The following is a 23,793-nucleotide window of genomic DNA, read 5'->3' as shown; positions in this document are numbered from 1 at the left end:
ACTGGTCCTTTCCGATATGAGGGATGATGAAGATTTCAGTCTCAGGTTTCAGGATTTTATCCAGATTTCTTAAAATTTTGGTGCAAATAATCTCTACTAGCGTATTTGCTGTAACTGTGATCCATCGGAACACCAGTAAATGTGGAAAATGTGTGTGAACTAAATGCGAAAAAAATCAGGCTTAAATTTTAGAGTGCAAGGTCAAACTTTTTATCACAATATAATGGTGTTAAATAGACCTTCTAATACAATGTTTGTGTTATTCCCAAAAAAAGGCCATTTGTGGTGCAAATGCATAAACAATCTACAAACCATGAAAGTGCTTATAAAAACAAGAAACTGGATGACAGCTTGGTACCGGCTCCTGTCTCGATTTAAATGACTTCATAAAAATAGTAAATAATCAAAAGTCCTGAATGCCTTGTGGTAATCATTTTCACAAACTGGTTTCTCACACTTAAATATAACCATTTATGACATATCCATATTTATTACTGAGTGACATGGCTCCTATATATATATATATATATATATATATATGTATGAGTGTGTGTGTGTGTGTGTGTGTGTGTATACAGTAAATGACAATCACCCATGAATTTTAAAACAAAAGGCATTTATTGCTAAAATGCACTTCACTGAAAAAAACAAACAAACAAATAAACCACAGGTTGTTGATATAAAATGGCAGGTAAATGATCACAAGGCCAAATGCAATATTACCAGATTTGAAAATCAATTCCTCAAAGTGCAGGCTTGGCCTTAAACTCTTGCCAGAATACACTGCAACAATATATATTTATATACTCATATACTTGTTTTCAAGAACGTAAAAGTACTACCAATAATTAAGCATGTGCTTTTGTGGTGATTCGACCCCTTCTCTGTGGCACACACAAGCTCAACACAAGTGTGGAACAGTATGAATGGGTCACAGACACACATAAATGCTGGAGAACAGTAATACCAAAATGGCTGGCAGCTGCAGTGTTCTGTCCCCCCTGCTTGGGTAAGTGTGAGGAAAATGGCATCATTAGATTTTAGATTGTGCCTTACATCCTACAGTCCTAATTATCATAGGCAGAGAATAGAAAAGTAACACAATTCAAGAAATTACTTCAGTCAAAAGAACTGTTTTCAACAAGTCAAGGTCTGATTCATCTCGTGTGCTTAATATTTATGCAAAGGAGTCTGGTTTGGAACTGAAGCGGACATGACCTCAGAACAGCTACAGAGTTCTAGACACAGACAGAAAGGATCAGTAATGCAAAAAAATGGTTTGGGACCCATAAATCTGTTACCTTTCAGCACCTGCACCCAATTTCCTGTCATTAATGAAGGCTGAAGCTCTCTCCCTCAAAAAGACTAAATAGAAATTATTATTATGAAAGGACAGGACATAGTTTCACTATAAGACCTGTATCTCAGGACAAGATTATCCATCATAATGTCTCTGGTTATTGTATTCCTGGCATGGGAGCTACTGAACCACAGGTCAAATACTCCCATGAGTCCATAACTCAGTCAAACAAGGCCAGACTGCGAGCGAACTATCCAATCTCAATCCACTGCCTCACTTGTAACTACCAGTCCATTTTCTCGATCCAAATGACCCTTTCTGCGAGCCCAAACCATTCCTATTGAACTATCACCATGATGAGATGCAGAAGTCTCAGTTTCTATTTCCATAAGAAGTGGTGATCATGGTCATTAGAACATAAAAGCATAAGAACACATAATGACAGGAGCATGCTATTCACCCCAGCTAATCCCCTTATCTTCCTACATATTAGAAAGCATCTAGCACTGAGTCAAGCCTGGACTTCAACAAACTAAGGGATTCTACAATGTGACTTGGCAAGCTGTTTCATACATTAACAACTCTCTGGGTAGAAACAGCACTTCTTGATAGACACTTAACCTAATTTACCTTATTTTACTCATTTCCACCTATCCTACGCCTTTCTGCTAATAGAACTCAACCAAGCCCATTTTATTCATATTATGATTACCAACAAATGGGCGTACAAGCGTTTTAGACGAAAACGTAATCCATCTGAAATAGCTATATTGACTGTACCAGGTTTGTGCCACTCATAAGATGTAACGGGCAAAGGCAAGGTTAAATGAGAGTGAAATCCTGTGACTATAAGGAGGCATGTGGTTTCCCATCAGGAGTACAACCACTTCATTACTTTTGGCAACATGGCAGGCGTAAGAAATGAAGGACCGTGCCTCATCATTTCATACACAGGAAATTAGCTATTCACACACAGCTCCTCTGTCACAGCTCCTAGTCTCTCAGTCTGCGGGAGGTATCCGACTGCCTGGAATAGTACCAGCACGCTGTCAGACACTCTGTGCCTTGGCAGGGAAACTCACCTCACACGTTCCTGCAACGCCCCACAAGGAAGAAAATGTCCTCCTCACACAGACTGAGCAGGAACCAGAATGAAAATGACATCCAGGAGTATTTATGCTCCTCTTATGACAGTCCTGCCAGCTTTTTCATCAAGCTTGTCAAAGAACAACAAAAGAACTCCAACCATTTCATTGTATCTACAAGACACATACAGGACAAAGAAATTTATATAGACTAAAACCCCATGCCATGCAGTTAAAAATTCTACTTTTCCCCCAGCCAGTACATAATAACTTCACTGTCTATATATCCCAACTTCAGCAACTATTACTACCACACTGTTCCATCTTTTTCATTTTAAAAACGACTTCTGATTATGCCTTTAAAATGTACTCCTGACGCTGGACAAGGAACTGTGTCCGCGAACATCCAGGCTGGCCAGATGTACATGGGGGATGTGCTGGGAATTGCTGAAAAGTTGTGCTTGAGACAAAAACTGTGCTGTTAAAGATTTGAGCACTGAAGCGCCATGTGCTCTGCTAGGAACTCCTTGGCTGTCATCTCAACAAGCCATTCTTCCTAAATTGGAGAAGTGCTTATATACTATACCAAGTTTATTTATACATTATTTATTTATTTGTGCATCAGTGCGGGCTTGCCTTTGCTCTTGCAGAAAATGCTGTTCGTGGCAATTGGCTCTGTATTTGCGAGTAACTACTGTTACCATAGATCTCCTGACCAGGTGTCAAGGCCAGTAATGAGCAGCTATCTGAGCAGGGAATCGTGGGCAAGGTTTGTGTACACACCGTGTGAATGTGGATCCCAACAAAGCGATCATCAGCTCACCTGCTGTGTCTACTGTGAGTAACCCACAACCTATGCCTACACCATTTTGATTGTAGTTTACAGATGCATTTATTTCAGAGGTATTTTGCTGACACCCAAAATGCCTGACCCAAGCAGGGGGGTTCTTTCCAGGTTACTGCAGCCGTTTCATAATAACTTACAGTAAAATACAGATGGGGAAAAACACTACATTTGCAAAAGCTTTGAGCTGTCCCATGTGACAGCGGAGGTTAGGTCCCCTGTGCCATGGTGGGAGGCTGGTTCTTGTGTTGGTGGCCCCAGGTTCAAAGGTTCTGCAGGCGGTGGACCACTGTATGGCTGGGGAGTTCAGAGGAGGGTGGGTGAGGGGCGGTGGTTATGTATTCCTGGTCTCTCCGTATTGGACTGCGTGTCTCTCACCAATGGTCAGGGATAAACGCATGTATACGCATGTATGCATTTCATGTGTAATACGGTTACTCTGCTTCTTTTTCTTTTATGGTTTATACCTCTGCGCCACCTGCAAAGTGACCTATACTGCCACAATGTTGATTGTAGTTAAATATACATTTACTTGGGAGGTATTTTGGAACAAAACACATTTGAGTATTTTTTCTTCCCTCCCAGGGGTATATTTGACCACAACCAAGCCTGGAGAGTTACCTGTGCTTTCTTACTTCAAGGGAGAGAACAACATCACTCCTAATAACGGCAGTGAACTCTTGGGATTTTCCTCTTATCTTTGTGCTCAATTGTGTCATTCTGACGATGTTTGGAGGTCAGGAAAGGCAAGAGGTGCTATTACATGGCCTCTGGGCGCACCCGCATCTGGGCTTTCTTCCGACGGTGAAAGCAGGTACACTCACACCAATGGCCCTTTCCATGATGTTTCAAGCGAGGAGCTGAGGGGCAGTTTAGGTAAAGGACCCCTCCTGGGGCTGTCCTGTTGCTGCTTGTGCTCCCTGTAGGGCCCCCCCTAGGGCCTCGCCCTCAGAAACTCTCCACAAAGCTGCCCGGGAAGAGGCCGGTTCGGCCTGTGCGCTGCAGGGTGCCCTTGTACCAGCCGTCCTCTCGCTTCTTGTGCACGAAGACGATGTCGCCTTCCTTCAGCTCGATCTCCGCCTCACTCTGAGGTGGGTAGGAAACCACCACGCGGTACCTGAGGAGAGATGGCAGATTGAGGGCCCGCATATCACTACCCGGAGCTGAATAATCTACCAATAGCACCTCAAAGAAAAATTCACCCAAAGGCAAGACAATGTTATTTTTACTATCTGGAAACTATAATACATGAAACCAAAAGCATGATAGGTGTAAAACCATACTTGTCAAGATATTGTTGCTATGAGTGTGCCTTTGACAAATTACTCCTAATGATGTTGGTTTCTCATGGTTAGCTTAGACAAAAATAGAGCTTTTTAGACTCTTCAGTGCAAAACATACATGTATATCACATTTATACTCTCAGCTACTTGTCACTATCTTCGACAATGCAAAATCAATCATCCATCTATATACAGGACCTTGTCCTCTGTCAATCAAACAGTGCTTTCTGTTGTAACTCAGTGTTCATTTAATCAATTAAAGCAGTTGACTACAACGTTACCTCACTTTGTTTCTTAGGTGTGCATACATTGCTGATGTCAAAATGTCAAAAAACAAAAACCCGCCGACACTGTGGCTTTCCAAAACCAGGGTTGCCAACCCCTAGTTTAGAATCACCTGGTTATGAAATTTGTCTCAAAAAGTCTTTTTTTAACATTGGAATGTTCTTAAATGACATGGGACTTGTGCATTCCAGAGCAGGGATATTCAAATATTGCCCTCAAGGGCAGCATTACTGCTGGTTTTCATCCATCCCCTCTAATCAGGGACTAATTTAGATCTAAGATACCAGTTGAGTAGAATCTGGCCAATCGGTGACATTAATCACTCAATTACTTCTCAGATAGAAAAGTAAAGCAGCAGTACCACTGGCTTCAAGGGCCAGATTTTAGTATCCCTGTTCCAGAGCTTAGTTACAGTATATCTCAACACTATACACTTTCTGCACATACAGCCCTATAATTCCTATTTCATATAACTTCCGAAAAGCGGGCATGGAGTTGTTTAATTTCACTATTCAAACAACAAAAGGTGCCTAAGCGAGATAGGATTTCACAATGGTATGGCCACCCTGCAATGTCTCTGAAATGGCTGAACGACAGAACTGTTGAAAGGGCGGCCTCAGCCGAGAGCACACGGATATTTCATCTCGTTCCCTCGTGCACGAGAATGTAAGAGGTCCCACGCGGTGTTACTCTCACTAAGCACGGTGTTCTGTCGCACTGCAAGCCGGCACGATGCAAACCTGGCAAGTGTCTCCATCTGCTTCTCACGTCCTTACACTCATACAGATGGCAGCAGGAGCCAATACACGCACAGCGTCTGCCCAGTATTCCTGCGTTTCACATATCTGATCACACCCATCGCCCACACCCACGTACACAAAACCAGATATGCCCAGAACGTGGCATTTCTACAAACACTATTCAGGCTTAACAAGATACCTCGTTTTTTATAACCATTTCAGCTACATCTACATCAATATTATTCGATTTTCGAGCACTTTTTAAATCAAAGGCTATCATTAGGGATACCGAGAACTGTCATGCGCATCAGAGGAAGCTAACAATGGATATCAAAAGAACGAAATGCATGTCATTCCTGAATTGATTTTCCATGGCGGGGCTATGGATTTAGTCCCTGTAATTACAGAGTAAAGCCTATATTAGCTCTTGTAAAATTGCAGCTGCGTTCCTGCTGCGCTGGCTGGTTATGCCACAGGCCTTCAGAGGGAGAGGAAAATCGATTGATCATTTTACTCATCACAGACATGAATGATCAGAGCACTTCAGCCCAAAGTGAAAACTTTTTGCAAGGACTGAGATATCCAAACTGAATCTGAAACTCGTCACATCTGTTTATCTGAGCCTGCTGCAGACGCCTGTCACACGATACAGTGGAAAGAAACTGCTCTGCAAATCCATATTCATGGGCAGTGATTTTGTCTGTCCTGGAGTTCAGAATTTCAAATTGCTTGATCCGTGTGACACTTGTAGTCAATGGTAGCACTTGCAGGCCACCTATTTAGCTGTTCATGAGGCCTTACTCTTCCATCACTGCTTTATATCCTTCTGACAGGTTCGCAGTGGTTATTCTATCATGGTTTGATTAAGTAATCAAATCTGATTGGTCTAAAGGGTATCTGATTATTTTCCTATATCCTGCAAGGAGAAACATTGGCATAATGCATCGCTATGAAGTAGGAAAAGTAGTGAGTAGTTATGAGGTAACTAATTCCAGCAAAGTGACCATTTCAAATTTCCATATCAAGTTCCATTTAATAAGCAAGGCTCTTTAATGTTGACAACTGAAAATACCAACAAAAAAGTTAGAAATTACCTGTAGAAACAACACAACACTACAGCAATGTTGTTTAATTGTACTTGAATACTGAACTATTTTGATTGGAAGCAGACATAATGTAAGTGGAATAAAGCACTCCCAGTTGTGCAGTTGTATGAACATAAACCCAATCAGGGGTGTGCGATACAAGCCTTTAGTCACCCCCACAAATCGGTGGTAGTAAACACAAGCTAGTGCCGCAGACTGCAATGTATCCTAAAGATTATACTCAAGTATTAGAGTGAACCGGAACAGTTTATAGAGCTGACAGAAAACTAAAACTAAGGTACCTGGCTGGAACAAAAGCCAGAACACAGACCAGCCCTCCAGGACCGGAGCTCTGCTTTATAGCTAATTGTTTAAGGATGGCATCTGGAAGTTCTACTGAAGATGGTGTCTTACCTTTGTCTTGGAAGGACTATGCATCACCTCCACTATAAAATGTTCAGTATTAAATGTGACACAGTGCACATTTAGAGTATGGGTGATCCCTATTGGGCTTCTACAAACTATATGAGTCGTGCTAACACTGAACTTTTTACTGTGTGTGTATGCAAACAGAGTGAAACACGCAGTCAGCAGCCTCCTCCCCTGCTGACGAACATATTTTCTGGAGTTACTGTGGTGTGAAGTCAGCGGAGCGTGTCACATACACAATACAAAACATGTATTGTCATTTCATGAAATCTTCCAGACAATTTAGTATGGGTTGAGGAGGGGGGGACAAATCCATTAAAATTTCAGCCAACTCAGGAAATTAAGTGAAACACAATTAACTGAATTGAACTGAAAATCCACACCGAATCTTATGGAAAGTTTCCAATTCAGTACTGACTGAAAAAAAATGAATTAAAATGAAATTGACCTTCTGGAATTAAATCTCTGGTGAGCTGTGCCCAGGGCTGGGTGGTATTTCAAATGCATGTAGCTGAAATATTTATTTGTATGCATGCACTTCACGAGTATACCGGTTGCTGGCCCCTTTTTGTGTGGTTTATACAGTATCTCTGTGTTGCCTGCAAAGCTACATACCCCTCTGCTATTATCAATGTAGTTGACAGACACATTTATTTGGGAGGTATCCTGCATGATGTAACAAAATACACTTCAGTGTACTTTTGCCTGTCCCTAGCTACGGTGCAGTGGAAGAGGGTCCTGCCATCCATGTCTGGGAGTAGCTTTAGTGTACTGAGGGGATAAGGGCTGCAATGATTCCTCTTCATTAGAGACAGAGACAGCAGTGGTCAGCCAAGAGAACCCAGGACGGCTGCACCTCAACAGTCCGACCACCGTTATCCATCACTGAAGCCAGACACGCCTTCTCCTCCAGGCCCAAACTCACAGGTCCATTAAGGAAACAAGCTCAGGCCAGCCAGTCCTGCCAATCCCACTGTTTCAAACTATTAATAAGAGCTGTCAGCAATTAAACAAACAAATCAGTACGTAGATAAGAACTTCTTCTACAAGAACATGCCATTCAGCCCAGCTAAATTCATCATTTACTGACAAACTTCAAAACCACAAGGATAAATCTTTGTCAATATAACATAACATCACAAGCTGTTCCATGCATAGAAAACTTTGTTAAAAAAACTTCCTAATATTGACTATTTCCCAGCTGCAAATCCTGAGAAATCATTTGTTAATCACTTTTATGAATTTAAAACAAAATAAGTTTCTTTTTTTGCCAGGACTGAAATTTTAAGGAACATTTGCTCATAACTGTAACATTTTGCACCAGGAACCTCCGTCGCTTTTCACTTTCTTCCCTATGAAAACCAGCAAAGACAGTGACATGTAATGTAGGGTCTGTGTAGCCATATTTGAACTGTGTATTTGTGAGAATATTTCATACTATTTTCATACACAATACAGATTGCTCACACCTATGTGGTTTACACCTCTGTGACACCTTCAAAGCAACTTACACTTCCACCATTTTAAATGTATTTTACAAATACACTTTGGGGTGACTGTTGACTGTTTCAGGAGGAGGGCGTGACTGAGACCCACCTCTCCCGGGACAGAGGCTTCGGCTCGGGGCGGAGGGCGAGCAGCGAGGAGCAGGGCTGGCGGGAGGGGGGCGAGACGGAGAAGTTGAGGTCCAAGGAGCCGGACTTCCTGTGCAGGGGCTCCATGCCCATGGCCCCCTGCATCTCGCTCTCGATGGGGCAGGACCCGGCGCGGCCGTGGCCTGAAGCCGGGTGCAGCTCGGGCCCCAGGGCCCCCATGGCACCCTGAACCGGGGGCTCGGGCCCCGCCTGCGGCTGGGGCTCGTGCGTGGGGGACACGGAGGGGGGCGAACGAGACTTCTTCTTCGCCGCTGCCCCAGAAAGAAGCTTCAGCAGGCCTCCACTCTTCTTCTCTTTCTGCAGAGAGAGGGATCACATACTGTTGCTGAACACAGCAGAAAACACACACACACATATACACACACACACACACATACAATTACATACACATACACACACAGTGCTAAAACATTCCGCATTCATACATACTGGAAATAGCCAGTCAGACCGTAAATGTTATTATGATGGTGAATCTCTGTCTCAGTAGACACTGGTTTTCTGTCATTATAATCAATAGACATTTTTGGCATATGATTTTGACAGTGAGCTAATGTTATTAAAATAATCAATTTTACAAGAGCACTGAAACAAACTCACAAAGTACATATGCTGTTCTGTTTCATAATTCTGTACTCTAAAATACTATATTTAATATATTGATTTGTGCATTGGAATGACTTAATGAGGCTTCACTCACTTTATCTATTTGAAAAAATACATGATTCCCTCATCTACCAATTAAAATGCTCAACCTAGCTAATATGAAAAAATGCTGATAACGATTACTCATAAGCATCCATGTTTAAATGTCGATATTCTGTAGTACATAACAGACGGAGAACACCATTTCCTTTACTCAAGTCACTTTCATTGACGTGCACCTTTTTGATATTCTATGCACTTCATTTTTGCTCCCTGCTCCAAGAAGGGATCACAACAGTCAGAACATGCTGTCTCTGGTGCAGTACACAGACTGACCACTGGGTGGCTTGATGCACACCACAAGGATACACTTACAGTACAGACCTATCCCAGGGAAAATAGTTTCTTTCTCTGAAATGGTAGCATGAAATAAGATATATAGATAACAACAGCTCACAAATTTTTTGGAGAAAATATTTTAAATTTGGTTTAAATACTGAAATTTTCATGCCAGTTGAAACAAAAAGTCACAAGACATGGCGTAACGAGTCTTACTGGATGGTAACTTCTCACAGCTCACTGAGGAAGCTGACAATCCCCCTCAAGGTGATGCATGTCCACATTTACTTACAAAAACTACAGCCCACAGTGGATGTCAGTTGTTTAATTAACTGCTGTTAATGATGCCCACAATCATCGACAGCACTAAGTCGCTCTGGATAAGAGCACCTGTGAAATGGCAGCAAAGTACCAGTATACACATATGGTGTGGCTTTGAACATTTACACAGGATAGCTGCATCAAAGTAGCCAATACACATATTTCTACTAAAAACAATCATCAGTAGGTGTGCGAATGAGGATAAACTAACGCTGGAGCCAAACACTTGGAATGTCAAGGTCTCCAAAAAAAAAAAAAAAAAATGCCAAGGGAGACCGACTGGGTGCAATGTGGAGGACACCAAGAGGACATTCAGCACAGAGCCACATTTATCTTTGGAAGTGTTACGCCACAGGGAGCTGAACAGTAACAGTGAGTTTTTCTTCCAGTCTGGCTCTGTACGCTGTCCCATTGCAAACAGAGGGAAGACGTGCCTACAGCTGAGGCCTTGCATACAGATGAGCTCTGTGTTTACCCAAAGCGTGCCGGCCTCTGTCAGTGTGGAGAGGGAGCGACCCTGGCGCGGAATGCTTGTGATGGACAGGGATGCCGAGAATGCCCACATGCCTAGAATGCCTAGCCTGAGACCCATGCTACTGACACGAAACAGACAAAACAACTGACTGAAGGTGGACAAAAAAATTAACATTTTCTAGTGGGTACTGAATCGTTTCTGCTATCCTTGGCACATGACAGTACAGTTTTACAGCAAGCATTAAATAAAATAAAGATTTTCTTGGCTCCATCTTCACATAACGTGTTGGTCAGGGAGATTCAAAATGAGCTGATTGTCTGTTGCCAAATCTATCTCACTCCGTCAGTCTGGATAAGTACATTTTGGGTATACAGTGTTGTAAAGTAACTCCAAGGCTAACTGTTGGACATACTAAAGCAATTGTAAAATTATTATTATTATTATTATTATTATTATTATACTTTTATATGGTATATGGCTCTTTTATGTGGCTTTATGACATAAGTCGTTCAACACAAATTTATTTTTTACAATAAGCACACCAATAACTGCACCCTTAGTGCAAGCTGGAACATTCCAACAAATAACTGAAAATGTAATTAAATAGTAACTGTAATTCACACTTACAGACACCAATAAACCCAGTTCCATCCCAGAAACCACACTACATACAGGATAGGTTTATGACCCATATAATTAATGTTGTGGAAAATACCTCATGGAGAGACTCGAAGTGCAGCTCTGTAGCTTCGCGAGGTGTGTGTATAGAGCATCAATCCATGTCTCAGCGTGTCCCAGGGGAACGGTTTCTCCTCGAAATGACCTTGCATCCCTCGCTATTGTCTGCTGCCTTTACCACACACAATTCACTATTCCTGATTTAAGCCTATGTAACTCGACCAAACAACAATTGCCATTTTTAAGAGAGCAATTTTAAATTAATCCTTTCGACAAAATGAAGAACATGAACAATCTAGCAGCAGGAATAGTAATCATGCAATCTCTGCTGGTGAGCATAGCCCCTTACCCATGGAACTGTAAAGAGCTGGCACAATTAACCTGTATTCACAGCTGGATATTTGCTTTGTTTAGGGGAATAGAGACATTGTTCTGCCCTGCATTTAGACTTGAAACCCTCCTGATTACAAGCCTGGTGCCTTAAGCCTCGTTTTTCCACCACCTTTTCTGTGAGCTGCGTGCTTTCACTAGAGGTGTGTTAGAGCTCATTCATGGTGCATAATCAACACTGAGACATCTAGCAGCAGAGGAGCAAGGGCATAGACTGAATGTGTTAGTTTCCCTTTCAAGATTCTTCACAGATCTCCCTCCTGCATTTTACTGTTCATTTTCTCCAATCTCATAGGGGAACTTTAGACCTATTCAATGGTATTTCTTTTATTGCCCCCCCGCCCCCCCCCCCCCCCCCCCCCCACCCAAACAGTTAGTAGGTTAGAAAAAGTCTATTTCTTTAATTGCGGTTGTCTCGATAAATTACGAATCATGTCCTGCAGCCAAAACACGCTGGAACTTGCACAGGGTACCTGTTGTTTAAAAAGATATGCTGCAACCAAAAGGGCACTTTTGCTGTCTCTGGGCAGGGGGCATGTGCATCATCACATGTTGGTGTCTGTCTGTGCATGTGCATGTGCCCGGTTATAGTACGGAACAGAAAAAAGGTCCCCGCTTGTACACACGTGATTCTCTACCATCAAGCCTGTTAAAATCTGGCTGCCACAGACAATAACTGCTCCACAGCAGATATTTTGTACCGAGTGATTTTTAAGATGCTGATAAACACCAGGCGGATGCAGACAGCTTAGAATTGGTGATTTGCAAGCAACACAAAGCAGCGGGACAATGAAATACACAATGAGGGCAGCTGAACCAACCAAAAATTGTTAGCTTCTACAGTCTGTAAGAAGACAGTTTACACAATGCACAGTAGCCACAACAGTCACTGCAAATACCAATATGCTCAGACAAGATATGCTACCATACCAGAGCCTTGAGTCATTAAGTGGGATGGGATTCATGAAATATTTTGTCACTGAAAATCAAAACAGATTTCATTTCCAAATTATTAATATGTGAGGTAAACTAATGGAGGATTGAAAAATGACTTCTGAATACAATGCTCTGATACTGAATAGAAGACTAATTGGCCAGACCCAGCTGGCCTACACCTCCCCTGTTATCAGAACCATTGCCACGGCTACTGATATACAATGAGCTAGTATTGCTTGTGCCAACAGCACTGACAGTTCCTTTATTTGTATAACGAGTCTGTCTGAACATCTGCTCGAAGCTGACATTCTTATAACGCAAACCCATTATGAGCATTCAAATCTGTATCCCTGACAGAACCACAGCGAATAAGAGAATGGCTGCTTTGAAGACTCATCAGTGCATCTGTGCTCAGCAATCGACCATCAAGGACAGAGAGACAGCAAATGCAGACTCACTGAAACACAGAGACAGGAAATGCGGACACAAAGGCCAGGATACAATCAACATTTCTCCTTTGACTTAATTAAATACAAGTCTTGGATTTATTTTCTTAACAAATGTAGTTTAGCAGATTCACCTAAATCAACCCAAAATTAACTTGACAAACTCTTTTCACATAGAAAAAGGACATTCACATTTTCTTGCAAAGTTAAGGATAAATTATGATTATATCCAGGTCTAACAAGTGGCACATAAATAGACAGAGACAGGAAATGAGGGATGCAGTCTCAGGAAGCAAGGGCCGTAGAGACAGGAAGCAAGAGATGCAAGTACAGGAAGTGAGGGACGAAGAGATAGGAAGCAAGTTACGCAAAAACAGGACGCACAGGTCACAGAGACAGAAAGTGATGGACTCACCTTTTCAGCTTTCTTCTCCTCTAGTTTGGGCAGGCTGGCAGTGGCGCCCTGCGGGTGGGCGGGGGAGGGGGGGGCCTGCGGAAAGCCAGCCAACGCCTCGCCATTGAGGTGGGCGGCGCTTACGTTGGGTGGGGTGATGGCGGAGGCGGCCGAACTGAGGGGGATGGCGGGTCGGACGGAAGCGGGGGACAGGGAGGGGGGCTGGTGAGAGTGCTGGGGGGACACCATGGAGAGAGGACGAGAAGAGGGCCCAGGAGAGCGGGTGGGGGAGCCGTGGGGACGCAGAGGGGGGACAGCAGCAGTGGGACGCTCCAGACTGCCTGCAGGAGGACTGTGCACTGGCAGAACAGAACAGGAGAACAAGAAATCATTCATAAAATCAGGCCTTCATTCAGCCATTCAATCTGCCTTCCCAGAATTTGAGCAGATGATTTCATTTGCACTGTGGTCAGTGATTGTTTTAAGTACGAGATCAGCTCAAGTTTCACTCCTTTACAGCCAGTTGTATTGCTGTTTGGGAAATGAGAATTTGTTTTAAAATACGATAATTTCCAAATCCAGTTGTTTTAACAGCTTAAAGGCTTAAATAGAGCACCATCAAAATGGACAAGGATTGGCCACATTTGGTATCTGGCAACCTTGGTGCTAGCCTACAGGACAGGGAATGGAACAAGTCCACCATACCTCCAAGTAATCTTCAAATTCAAACCCTTCACCAGAACCCTCAATTTTTGACCAACATTTTATTATTTTCAAAGTTAATTTGCACTAGCACTTCAGTGATGCTGCATCACTCACCTGGGAATATTGTTAGCACTATTGCTCACATTAATCAGGTGAATGCACTTCTGTTTCTCTTGTATTGTAAGTCCTTCCAGATAAAAGCGTCTGTTTAATAAATGCAAGGTAATTTAAGGTAATGGACTGACACAAACTGTGTGGTCTCTGGCATGGTAAGAGGGAAAACACTTGTGTTCGGAAAACAAATTAAGTGTGAAAACCACTTCAGAAACCACTATCATTTCAACAGAGCTGTATCTATCCTTAGGCTGCTCACTACTGCAAAATCAAATACAGACTTATGACTGGAACTGCTGCCATATTTTTGGTTGAAGAGCATTTAGGTGGTAATCAAAGTCACCTGTTTCAACATTCAAGCACACAAATGTGAAATATCTCCCACAGCCACAAACACCCTGTCCGCTGTGCTCTTTCCATTCTCAAAGCTTCTTAAGATCATCCTGTATGCATATTTACACCCAAAGCACGTCTTTCAAGATTCTGAGAGCCTCTGTTTCTGTCATGTGCACCAGCCAGTGTGATGGGGAAACTGAATGAGTGTAAGCACTGTCTTTTAAAGACCAGAAGTGTTGGCAAGGATCAATCTCAGTGCTTGGTGTTGTGGTGAAGGATTATTATCAATATCTGCCCAAAAATCTGATTATTTATTATTTGTATTATTACTTTTTGTTTATTGGTCACAGTTACTAACCATACCCTTACCCCAACCTCCAAATTTTAAAAAATCTTGTGCCCAGAAAACTTCTCAGCAACTTCCTTCAGAACATTAAAAAACACAAATGTTAAGAGACACACTGCAGCATCTGGCATGTTTGACACATGCTAGCTTCAACAAGCAAAAAAACAGTTAATATAGACTCTAAAATGTGGCAATCTAGAGTTTAAGATGCAAGACCTAGAATTTAACAACATCATTGCATTACATGATGGGGTTGTCCTTCATTTTTAATTGTGATGACCACATTCTTGGCTAATCTACATTTAGAAATATAAATAACCCCAGCTATTTTGTAAGCTTGTGGTTTGTAAGCTCCTCTTTCAGAGCTCCTCTTGCACTGATCCAAACACGCAAACACAGAACCTATTATTAAGGCACGTATTGTTAAGCCCTTGTCTAATTTGTGATTTTTGAACATGGTTTTGAACTTGTGTTTAAATCCATGTACTTGAATTCACAGTCTCTTTTTGCATGCATTTCTCAGCCAGACATCCAAATGTGCTCTACATCCCATTCCCTTTTCCTTGAAGGCCATTGGCCAATGCAGTGATGTACATAGTGAGCGTCAGAGGGAAAACAAACGGCTAGCCACCAGTCTGCTGGGATGCTATTACCTTATTCCCCTGAGTAACAAAAACCAGGCATGGAGTTTGACAAGCAGGGAGTGAGAGAGGACTGCTAAAGCCTATCACAATGCCTCTGTAACATGTAAAACAAAGAACCCAACAGGCCCACATGATGTCATATTCACAGGCGTGTTGGGAATAACCAGGTTTATTCAAAATTCCCAGAGGTGGGAGGTGGGAGGGAGGAGGGGGGGTGGTGGAGCAGACACTCATATGGTGGAACTGGCCTACTGTATATTTATTAGTTTGTCCTGGGAATTATGCATGGATAACACCGTATCTGCTTGTACAGAAGCCTCCTGATCTTATTGTTCTCTGAAGAATTAACAGAGCTATTGGAAAAAGAAAGAAAAAAGGAAAGAGGACGACAAACACTAGCAAACTTGATGAAACCCACACATGGTTAAAGTTCTGTCTGTAAACAAGAACGATTGTATCATTTCAATTAGTGCTGCAAAACTGCAATTTCATGAAAATTTACTAAAGAGAGGATAAAATTCACATAGAAGCTGACCATTTTAGTAGTCTATAAAATCTGTGCTGGAATATAACACGGGAACTCCTGTTACCTGTAACCTGTAGTTAATAAAAAACTGAGTACAGAGGGAAGGTAGAAGCTGACCATCTGGTTAGTCCATAAAACTGGACGAATGGAACATGGGAGCGCACCATCTGGTAATTCTATAAAATCCATGGACAAATGGAAGGCAGGCAGGATTTGACCATCTGGTTAATCTATAAAATCCGTGTACAGATGGAATGCAGAAGCAGACCATCTGGTTTGTCTATAAGATCTGCGGTTGAACTCACCCAGCTGCATGGCGGTGCGGGTCTGGCCAGAGGTCTGCTGGCTGCGCAAGCAGTTTTTTAGATGCAGCGCTGCAGGCTGCAGCTGCGGAGAGGAAGAAGAGGAGGAGGAGGGGGAGGCAGCGTTGGCCAACGGAGGGATGGAACGTGAGGAGGACCCCAGAAGCACTGGGCTGGAGGGCCCAGGAGACCCAGGGGAGCTGGGAACCACCTTGGCCACCGGGGCCGAACTGGAGAGACACGCCCGGGATTGCCCCATAGCAAACGGGGCCCTGGGGGAGAGAAGAGACGAGTGACAACCTCAAAAAACAGCCTAAACAGTTCATTCTTATTATGATGTATTCTTATGTGGCCATTTTTAGTATGTAGTCATATATATTCTTATGTATTTTTACCTTCTTCAAATAAAAATTTAACACCTTCATAATTTTTAATTTCATTTAATGATTAAACATCCATTACATCAAAATTATTCCGACATTAATATATGCAGCAACCTCGTAAACATATTTCATTCAGCCAACGTTATACTACTGCCGCTGCCTCTTTAATCTTTGTATCCCTTTGGCTACATATTGACATCTTGTCACTGTAGGAAGAAATATGGTGCGTGTGAATGTCGGCTGAAGAGTAAAACGGTTTCTGAAATCGACTAAGTCATCTCTGGCCATTGGCTACAGCTGGGGTTTTCTGGGTGACTTTATCCAATTATGACACAGGAACTGGATGTTAATTAATAATTCAACAAAGTTTGTGTAAAATGGCTGGTGCTTGAAGGTTGTGAAGATTAAAAGCTAAGAGGCCCTTAATTAAACTGAATTGTGGGGAAGAATGTGGCTGAAGGAGCCAGACTAATTAGCTAAGATGGCTGGGCTACACTCACTTCTACAGTTCAGTATATAAACTGTGAGTGGATTTACACCTGTCTCAACACACTTTAAACCCAGACAGCGGCTCTTCTTTGAGAAGTCTTCAGTTTGAAATCTGCTAGATGAATTACGGTCATGTGAGCTAGCAGTAGAGCCATATAAATGCTTTTACTTCAACTGCTAATAATCTGGATCCGTTTTTTGATAGTTTGTGGGACTGACAATCATGTAAACAGAAAGATGAATAACCTAGCAGCAGATTGGTCAATAAACTGTGGCTTTACCTCCATTACCATTTTTGTATATTTGTATCACAAAAAATAAGACGCATTTGTAATACTTCTTGTTATCAGCATTATTTATATACACAAAGCTTTTTGGCATATTTCATGAAAACAAAACAAAAAAAAATCTCAGAACAATGAGTGTGCTAAAATCGTCAAAGGTTTTTTGGTCATGTATTATTGCAAGAATCTTCTAAGCTGCAAGGCAAGGGGTACAGTGACACCAGTGATTTGTATGAGCGTTAAATGAATAAAATCGCCCAAATTTGTAAATGCGGTCTAAAGCAGGCAAAACAAAAGCCTTTCAGGATGTCTTTGAACTGATGTAATGTGGCTGTAATTTCGTACGGCGATGCCAATTTAACCCGACACGGAGTCCTCTGAAGATGAAAATGTGAGACTTGCGCCAATTAGTCATTTCTAAAAATGCACGCCTTTTTCCTGGATTGTGTCCAATTACACAGAATTCTTCTAAGTGAGACACAGAGAAGATTGCATCTTTCCCACCTCTTTCTTCTCTGTTATGTTAAACCCACCTTAGGGACTTGGCTTCCCTGAACTAAGAGAATGGTATATGCGTTCACTCAGTCACTCATGTTCCACCTGCCAATGGTGTACGTGCACATGTGTATGTGCATGTATGCGTGCATGTGTGAGTGTGTGTGCGTGTGCATGCTCATATGCCTGTATGTGGGTATACTGGTAATGATGTGTGTATGTGTTCATATGCTAGTGTGTTATGTACATGTGTTTGTCCATGTGAGCATGTGGGTGTGCATATGTATGCATCTGTGTGTGTGTGTGTGTGTGCTTGCGCGCATGTGTGTGTGTGTGTGTGTGCAGAACAAAAGTACGCAAGGGAATACCAGCTCTACCCACACACTCATTATCATATTGAGAGCTTTTCTGAGATTCAGAGCAAACTCCAGCACTCTCCCTTCTGTTTGCACTCTTCCAGAAGGCACGTACAGCACATCCCTGTATTCCAGCCACTGATTAAACTTCCAGAAGCAGTCTGTCCTGGCTTCAAGTCTTTAAAATTGCATAACAATGTCCTTTTCAGTGCTCTGAGCAACCAGTTACTGTGGGTGGATTTGGAGGAAATTTGGGGGTTGCGTATGCTTTTCTATACAAAGGAAATGGCATCAAAGCCAAAAGCACACTAAATAAATATGAAAACCATGGCTAAGGCTGTCAATTTCACATGAATGCATTGGCAGAGATGGCTGCTTCTCAGATATAATTCCGATGACAACAGGGCTCTTAAATTAAAGATTATTAAGTAACTGCAAAGGCTTCATTACAATGATGCTCACAAATTTGGCCAGGATTCAGTCTGGTACTGTACCGGAACTTTTCAGCAACAATGAGGAAAGAGTTTGCAATAGTTGCAAGTACTCTTGTGCAATCCGCCAGTGTCTTAAATTGCCAGTACAACACTTCATAGCTCAGCTGAGGATTAGTTAAGAGAACGCAAAATACTGAAGGGTCCTGCAGCTGTTGGCCTACTGTAATGGCCGTTTACGAAACGGTGGTGTGCGATAGCAGTCTGGTAAGCGAGCGCCACCTGAAGTGATCCTCTCAAAAGAGGCAACCATTAAGAAACCCCCTCCGATTTCAGGAGCTTTCTCTACACCCACTGACCCCCTGCAGGCCGCGATTCGCTTCTACTGAGTGTGTTTTTTTCCCCTCCTTTTTCGCGGCGCGTCAGGCGCCTGTGAGCCGCTCGCAGGCGATACGTTAATCAGCCGGCGTGGGGCAGGGGGCTATTACCTCCATCCCATATATTCCAATCATCATGTGGCAGCACAATTTCAGCCGCCTGGCCTCCATTGTTAAGGGCGGGCTTAACGGGGCCCGAGAGGTCCTCGCGAATTCATCGATATTTCCCCCGTTATTCGCAAACTCTGGCCCCACGTCCTAAAACAGCCCCACTGCAACATATCTATCGAGCCTCTTCATATTGTATTATTACATTCGAAGATGGAAGGAAGGATACGCCTCGAGCTTTCAGTGTCTCCTGTATCCCATTGGCTGCGGGAAGCAGGGAAGAGGCCTGTTACCTGGAGACGGGGGTGACGTAGTTCCCGGGGAAGACCCCAGAGCCGCCTGTGCAGAGGGAGGTGCCCTTGAACCAGCCGTCCTGGCACTTCTCTGTTACCCGGTACATCTCGCCCTTCCGTAGCTCTAGCTCATCGGCCTTCTGGGGCTTGTAGGCATACAAAGCCAGATATCTGTTTGAGGGAATAGACACAGCCAAAGTCATGAGTTAACCTGCGTGAAAAGGAAAATATTTCACAGGAGTTCTTGTCCATATTCATTTGTTATGTACTGATATTGGGGTTTGGACCACTGCGTTTACAGTGATGTGATGTATAAATATTTCTGTATTAATGCAGTATTTTCCAAAAATAACAGTAAATGCATAGTCATAAAATATGGGTGGGTACAATAAAATGTTCTTTTATTGTACCCTGAAATTGTTTAAGGTGGCTTGTGATAAATAAGATCTTACCATTTTATTTTTTACTTTCACCAATGCCATTCTGTGTAACCAACAGAAAAAATGGGTACACATTCCACACATAAAATTCCATGTCATTAATTGTACCCAATAAAAATTATTTCAAATTTGATATTTGTAAACCTTTTAGATACACGATTGACTTAATATAGCTGGAAAAACAACTGGTTGTTAAATTTGTTTGCTCAAGGAAAGTTGGTGTAGCCACAGGACAAAATCCTATTCAGCTAATTAGTTAGCTTTATCAACAGAAAATGAGTGCCTTTACAGGATCTCCATGTATTTGTCTGACCTTTACAGTCAGTACAACAGCAGTTAGCTAAGATTGTTTCTAAAATCACAGATATACTTAATTGTGTGTGTGTGTGTGTGTGTGTGCTTATTTGAAAAATCTAAATACCAGGCCAACACTGTAGGAATACACCATGTCATTGTGTATAAAAAATGTACAATTTACAATCTAGTCATTTGGCAGATGCTTTTAGCCAAAATGATGTAGAGATTTCACTAGCTAACCATAGGCAAAGTGGTTAACTAGTGAAAATCATATCCTAGGTGCAATTGCCAAGGTGCATACCTAATGACCTGCTAGGTAAGGTTTCATTTTTTATTTTAAATTGAAACATTCAGGTGTGGTCTGAAAATGTGACAGGAAACATACAGTAGATTTGCCTTCCTGACTGACTGGGGAAGGTTGTTCCACCATTGGGGTATGAAGGCCAAGACTGTGAGGAGCAGGATCTGGCTGCTCCAAGAGATGGGACAGTCAGCTGATGAGGGGATGCTACACGGATTGGTCTGGTTTAAGTGTATGACTGTAGGGCCAGCCATGGTAATACACTGCAACCAATATATTCAATTTCTAAAATGCAACAGTGTTACAATTGTAAAAGGGACAAAATTGTATTGTTCATCATACTACAATTTTGAATTTCTCAACTAGTACACATTCTATAGTAGTCTATATGTTAAACCAAATCATAAATAAAAATCATATAAATCAATATAGATACTGATAATGTGATAGTGTACTAGATCACAGGGTTTTGGGGGTATTAACTCTTTATCTTTATACCCTGGCTTTTCTATACTTCTGCCTGAACAGTAACAGCTGTTTGTATCCTCTGAAAATGTCTCAGGCGCACGGGGAAAATAGGAATCCTCTGATTGTAAACCCATTGGAATAAAGAAAGGGCTTCCTGGTTTACTGTAGAGGCAGACATGAACACCAGGGATGCAATAAATCCATGAAATGTTTTGGCAGTGTGTTGTCACCCCCAGGGCACTGTTCCGTTCGCTGGCAGGTTCAAGCACACTGACTACAAACACGCTTGACAGAGCATGGAGAGCAAAACACTTTCATCAGACTGCGTTTTCCCCATGGAGCTGTGCCCGTCTTACAGAAAAGAACGGGAGAGCAACAAGCAGCCTCTCTAAGGCTTGGACCCAAATGGCTAATGCAAATCTTCAGGGTAGCTATGGCAACAGGTGGGTTTCGCCGGAACAACAGAGAAGGTCACCAGGGTAGGAGATGGATGCGTCCTTCACAATGATGGGACGCTTCTCTCTAGTACAAGGATGGTTGCAATAAACAGGCAGCTTGCGTCTTTCACTGGAGACCACGGTTCACGGGGAAAATATTATATTAAAACAAGACAGAACCACTCCACTGTACAATATTCCCACACCAATCTCCATCACTCACTCTCTGGTGCATAAGATTCAATCACCTAGATTCATATTCTATTCAAAAGTTCTTCGGTCCAGTACACAAAAGTGCAAACTCAACAAAGCCAGAAGTAAGAGGAACACCACTGCTGTCCCTTGTTCAAGTTAAGAGCTGAAACTGGAATGGCTGGCTCATTTTAGAATCTGAGTGAATCTTCTTCTGTAGAGCCAAAAGAGGGGTAATCACCTCAGCATGCTCTCATTAACAGGGCTGGCCTGCTTACAAGTGAGCTGTGGGTGAGAGCTGGCCCTAGCTGGCAAGATGCAGATCAGCATTCAGCTAATGCTAAAGTGTAACTGATACTGGAGCATGATGCTGGGGCTGATTGAATTAAAGAATAAGAAACTGATATGTTAGGTAGGAGTAAGTTAATGGCCAGAGAGGACATTTCAAAGGAGGTTTTCTGTGAGGAACAACTATCAAATAATCTAAAAGTCCAACTTAATGTCCTGTATGTCTGTTGTTATCAAACACTTGTTAATGATAGCCAAAGATTGCTACCAACTACATTAATAACGGCAAGTACATGCAGTTGAATCCTTAAATGCAGTTACACATGCTTTCTATGTTTCAGAACATAGTTTGCTCATGATTATGAGTCTGCTAAATCCATGTCAATGTAGTCCGATTGTAGCAGAGACACTACAATGGAAAACCAACTGAGTGAGGTCCCTTAAGCCCAGCTAGGTGTCTTTGTATGGTTTCACTGCTTTAAAATGGAGAATGAATGACTGCTCATGAAACAGAAAGTTAAGATCCTATCAGTGAATGGGTATTCAGTTATCCATAGGCAATGTAATAATTCTTTGAATGAAATGTCACTTATTCTCATGTGTAAGACCACAAAATAAAACTGTAATCTAAAACAGTTTTCTGTTTTCTGGGTTTTAGTCAATGGATCTAAACATTGAAAACAGTATACCTCTCCCTATTGACAGCCCCTTTGCCAATTCACTCATGAACTCAAAGTCAAATAAGTCAGTGGATATTAGTCAGCAAAGTACAAATCTTTTACATCCAAATTAACTGGGATGAGAACTATAATACATGAAATAAAAATATGTATTTGTCTTTAGATATTTCAAATTAATGTCTCACCTCTTTTTGATATGGTTTATGCATCTGTGCCACCCGCAACGCAACCTACACCTTCATCATTCTGACTACAGTTTATAGATTTTTGGAATGTAGACTGTATTTAATAACAAAGTGCACTTGTGTACTTTTGCCAATTTAAGCCAATTTAAAACATTCATATTAAAGTAAAGGGGAAACATAGTGCTTCCCACAGAGTTTAAACCACCGTGCAAACACATTTAATATGAGCTTTCCCACCTCAGTCAGGACAAATGAAACCATGTCACTGGACTTACATATTCAAGGGCAGCTGGACCTTGGCAACGGCGAGCAGCTCCCTGGCCACCGAGGCCACTCTCGGCGGGACTGCCGCCGCCGCATTGGACGTTCCGCCAAAGGGGGACGTGTCCTGTTAAAAAGAGGAAGATGTGTCAATAATTCCAACCAAAATCTCCAATTCAATGAGGGTCAGTGCCGGTGGTGTAAGTCCAAGAACCACAGAAATCTACCATCTTTCCAGAGTGGTGCCCTGACCTTTCCCAGCCAGCAAACATACAGTGCCCACTAGATACTCGCTCATATGCCCACTTGCAGCCCGCTGTTAGCACAGCTGTTGGTCGACTGGCCTCATGCAAATCGGGACTACGGAGGACCACTAGCAGTCGAGATGAAGACGAGCTGCTGGGCCTGCCATTAGCAGACTGGTGTAGTGCTAATTTGCAAAACCCTGGCCTGTCTGGTCACCCATGGCAGCACGATGGGTCCCGCCTGCTGGGTTTCTCTCTGGATTCACCTCCAGGTCAATTTGTTCAAATTAGCTGAGTCCACATAGAGGCTGGGCCAGTGGAAGGAAGAGTTCCCTGACTGCGAGACAAACCCCCTCCTCTGTTTCGTCACCCATGACGTTTTGGCTTAGAGCAGCGGTGTGCAGACTCTGTGAGCTATGAATTAAAAAGGGGAGAGGGGAGCATCGTGGACCTCCATTCGTGCAGGAGAGGATCATGGGATAA

The 23,793-nt window shown here is 42.5% G+C and overlaps 1 protein-coding gene across 1 annotated transcript in view; it reads right to left on the bottom strand.

Moving 5' to 3' along the window:
• Positions 1–599: 599 nt before the first annotated feature.
• Positions 600–23,793, bottom strand: part of LOC118222374 (E3 ubiquitin-protein ligase SH3RF3-like) — a 119,802-nt gene continuing 96,608 nt past the window's right edge. Inside the window, exons 5-10 of the mRNA XM_035407927.1 lie at positions 23,080–23,192; positions 19,517–19,687; positions 16,304–16,572; positions 13,349–13,686; positions 8,648–9,003; positions 600–4,346 (exon numbers count right to left, since the gene is read on the bottom strand). Of these exons, the coding sequence (XP_035263818.1) occupies positions 4,178–4,346; positions 8,648–9,003; positions 13,349–13,686; positions 16,304–16,572; positions 19,517–19,687; positions 23,080–23,192 (1,416 nt within the window). The 3' untranslated portion in view covers positions 600–4,177. The remainder of the gene's footprint in view (positions 4,347–8,647; positions 9,004–13,348; positions 13,687–16,303; positions 16,573–19,516; positions 19,688–23,079; positions 23,193–23,793) is intronic.

This window comes from Anguilla anguilla, chromosome 3, assembly GCF_013347855.1.
Source record: "Anguilla anguilla isolate fAngAng1 chromosome 3, fAngAng1.pri, whole genome shotgun sequence".
NCBI classification, from domain to species: domain Eukaryota; kingdom Metazoa; phylum Chordata; class Actinopteri; order Anguilliformes; family Anguillidae; genus Anguilla; species Anguilla anguilla.
Note: the sequence above shows the minus strand (reverse complement) of the source record. Positions and strands in the feature narration are given on the sequence as shown.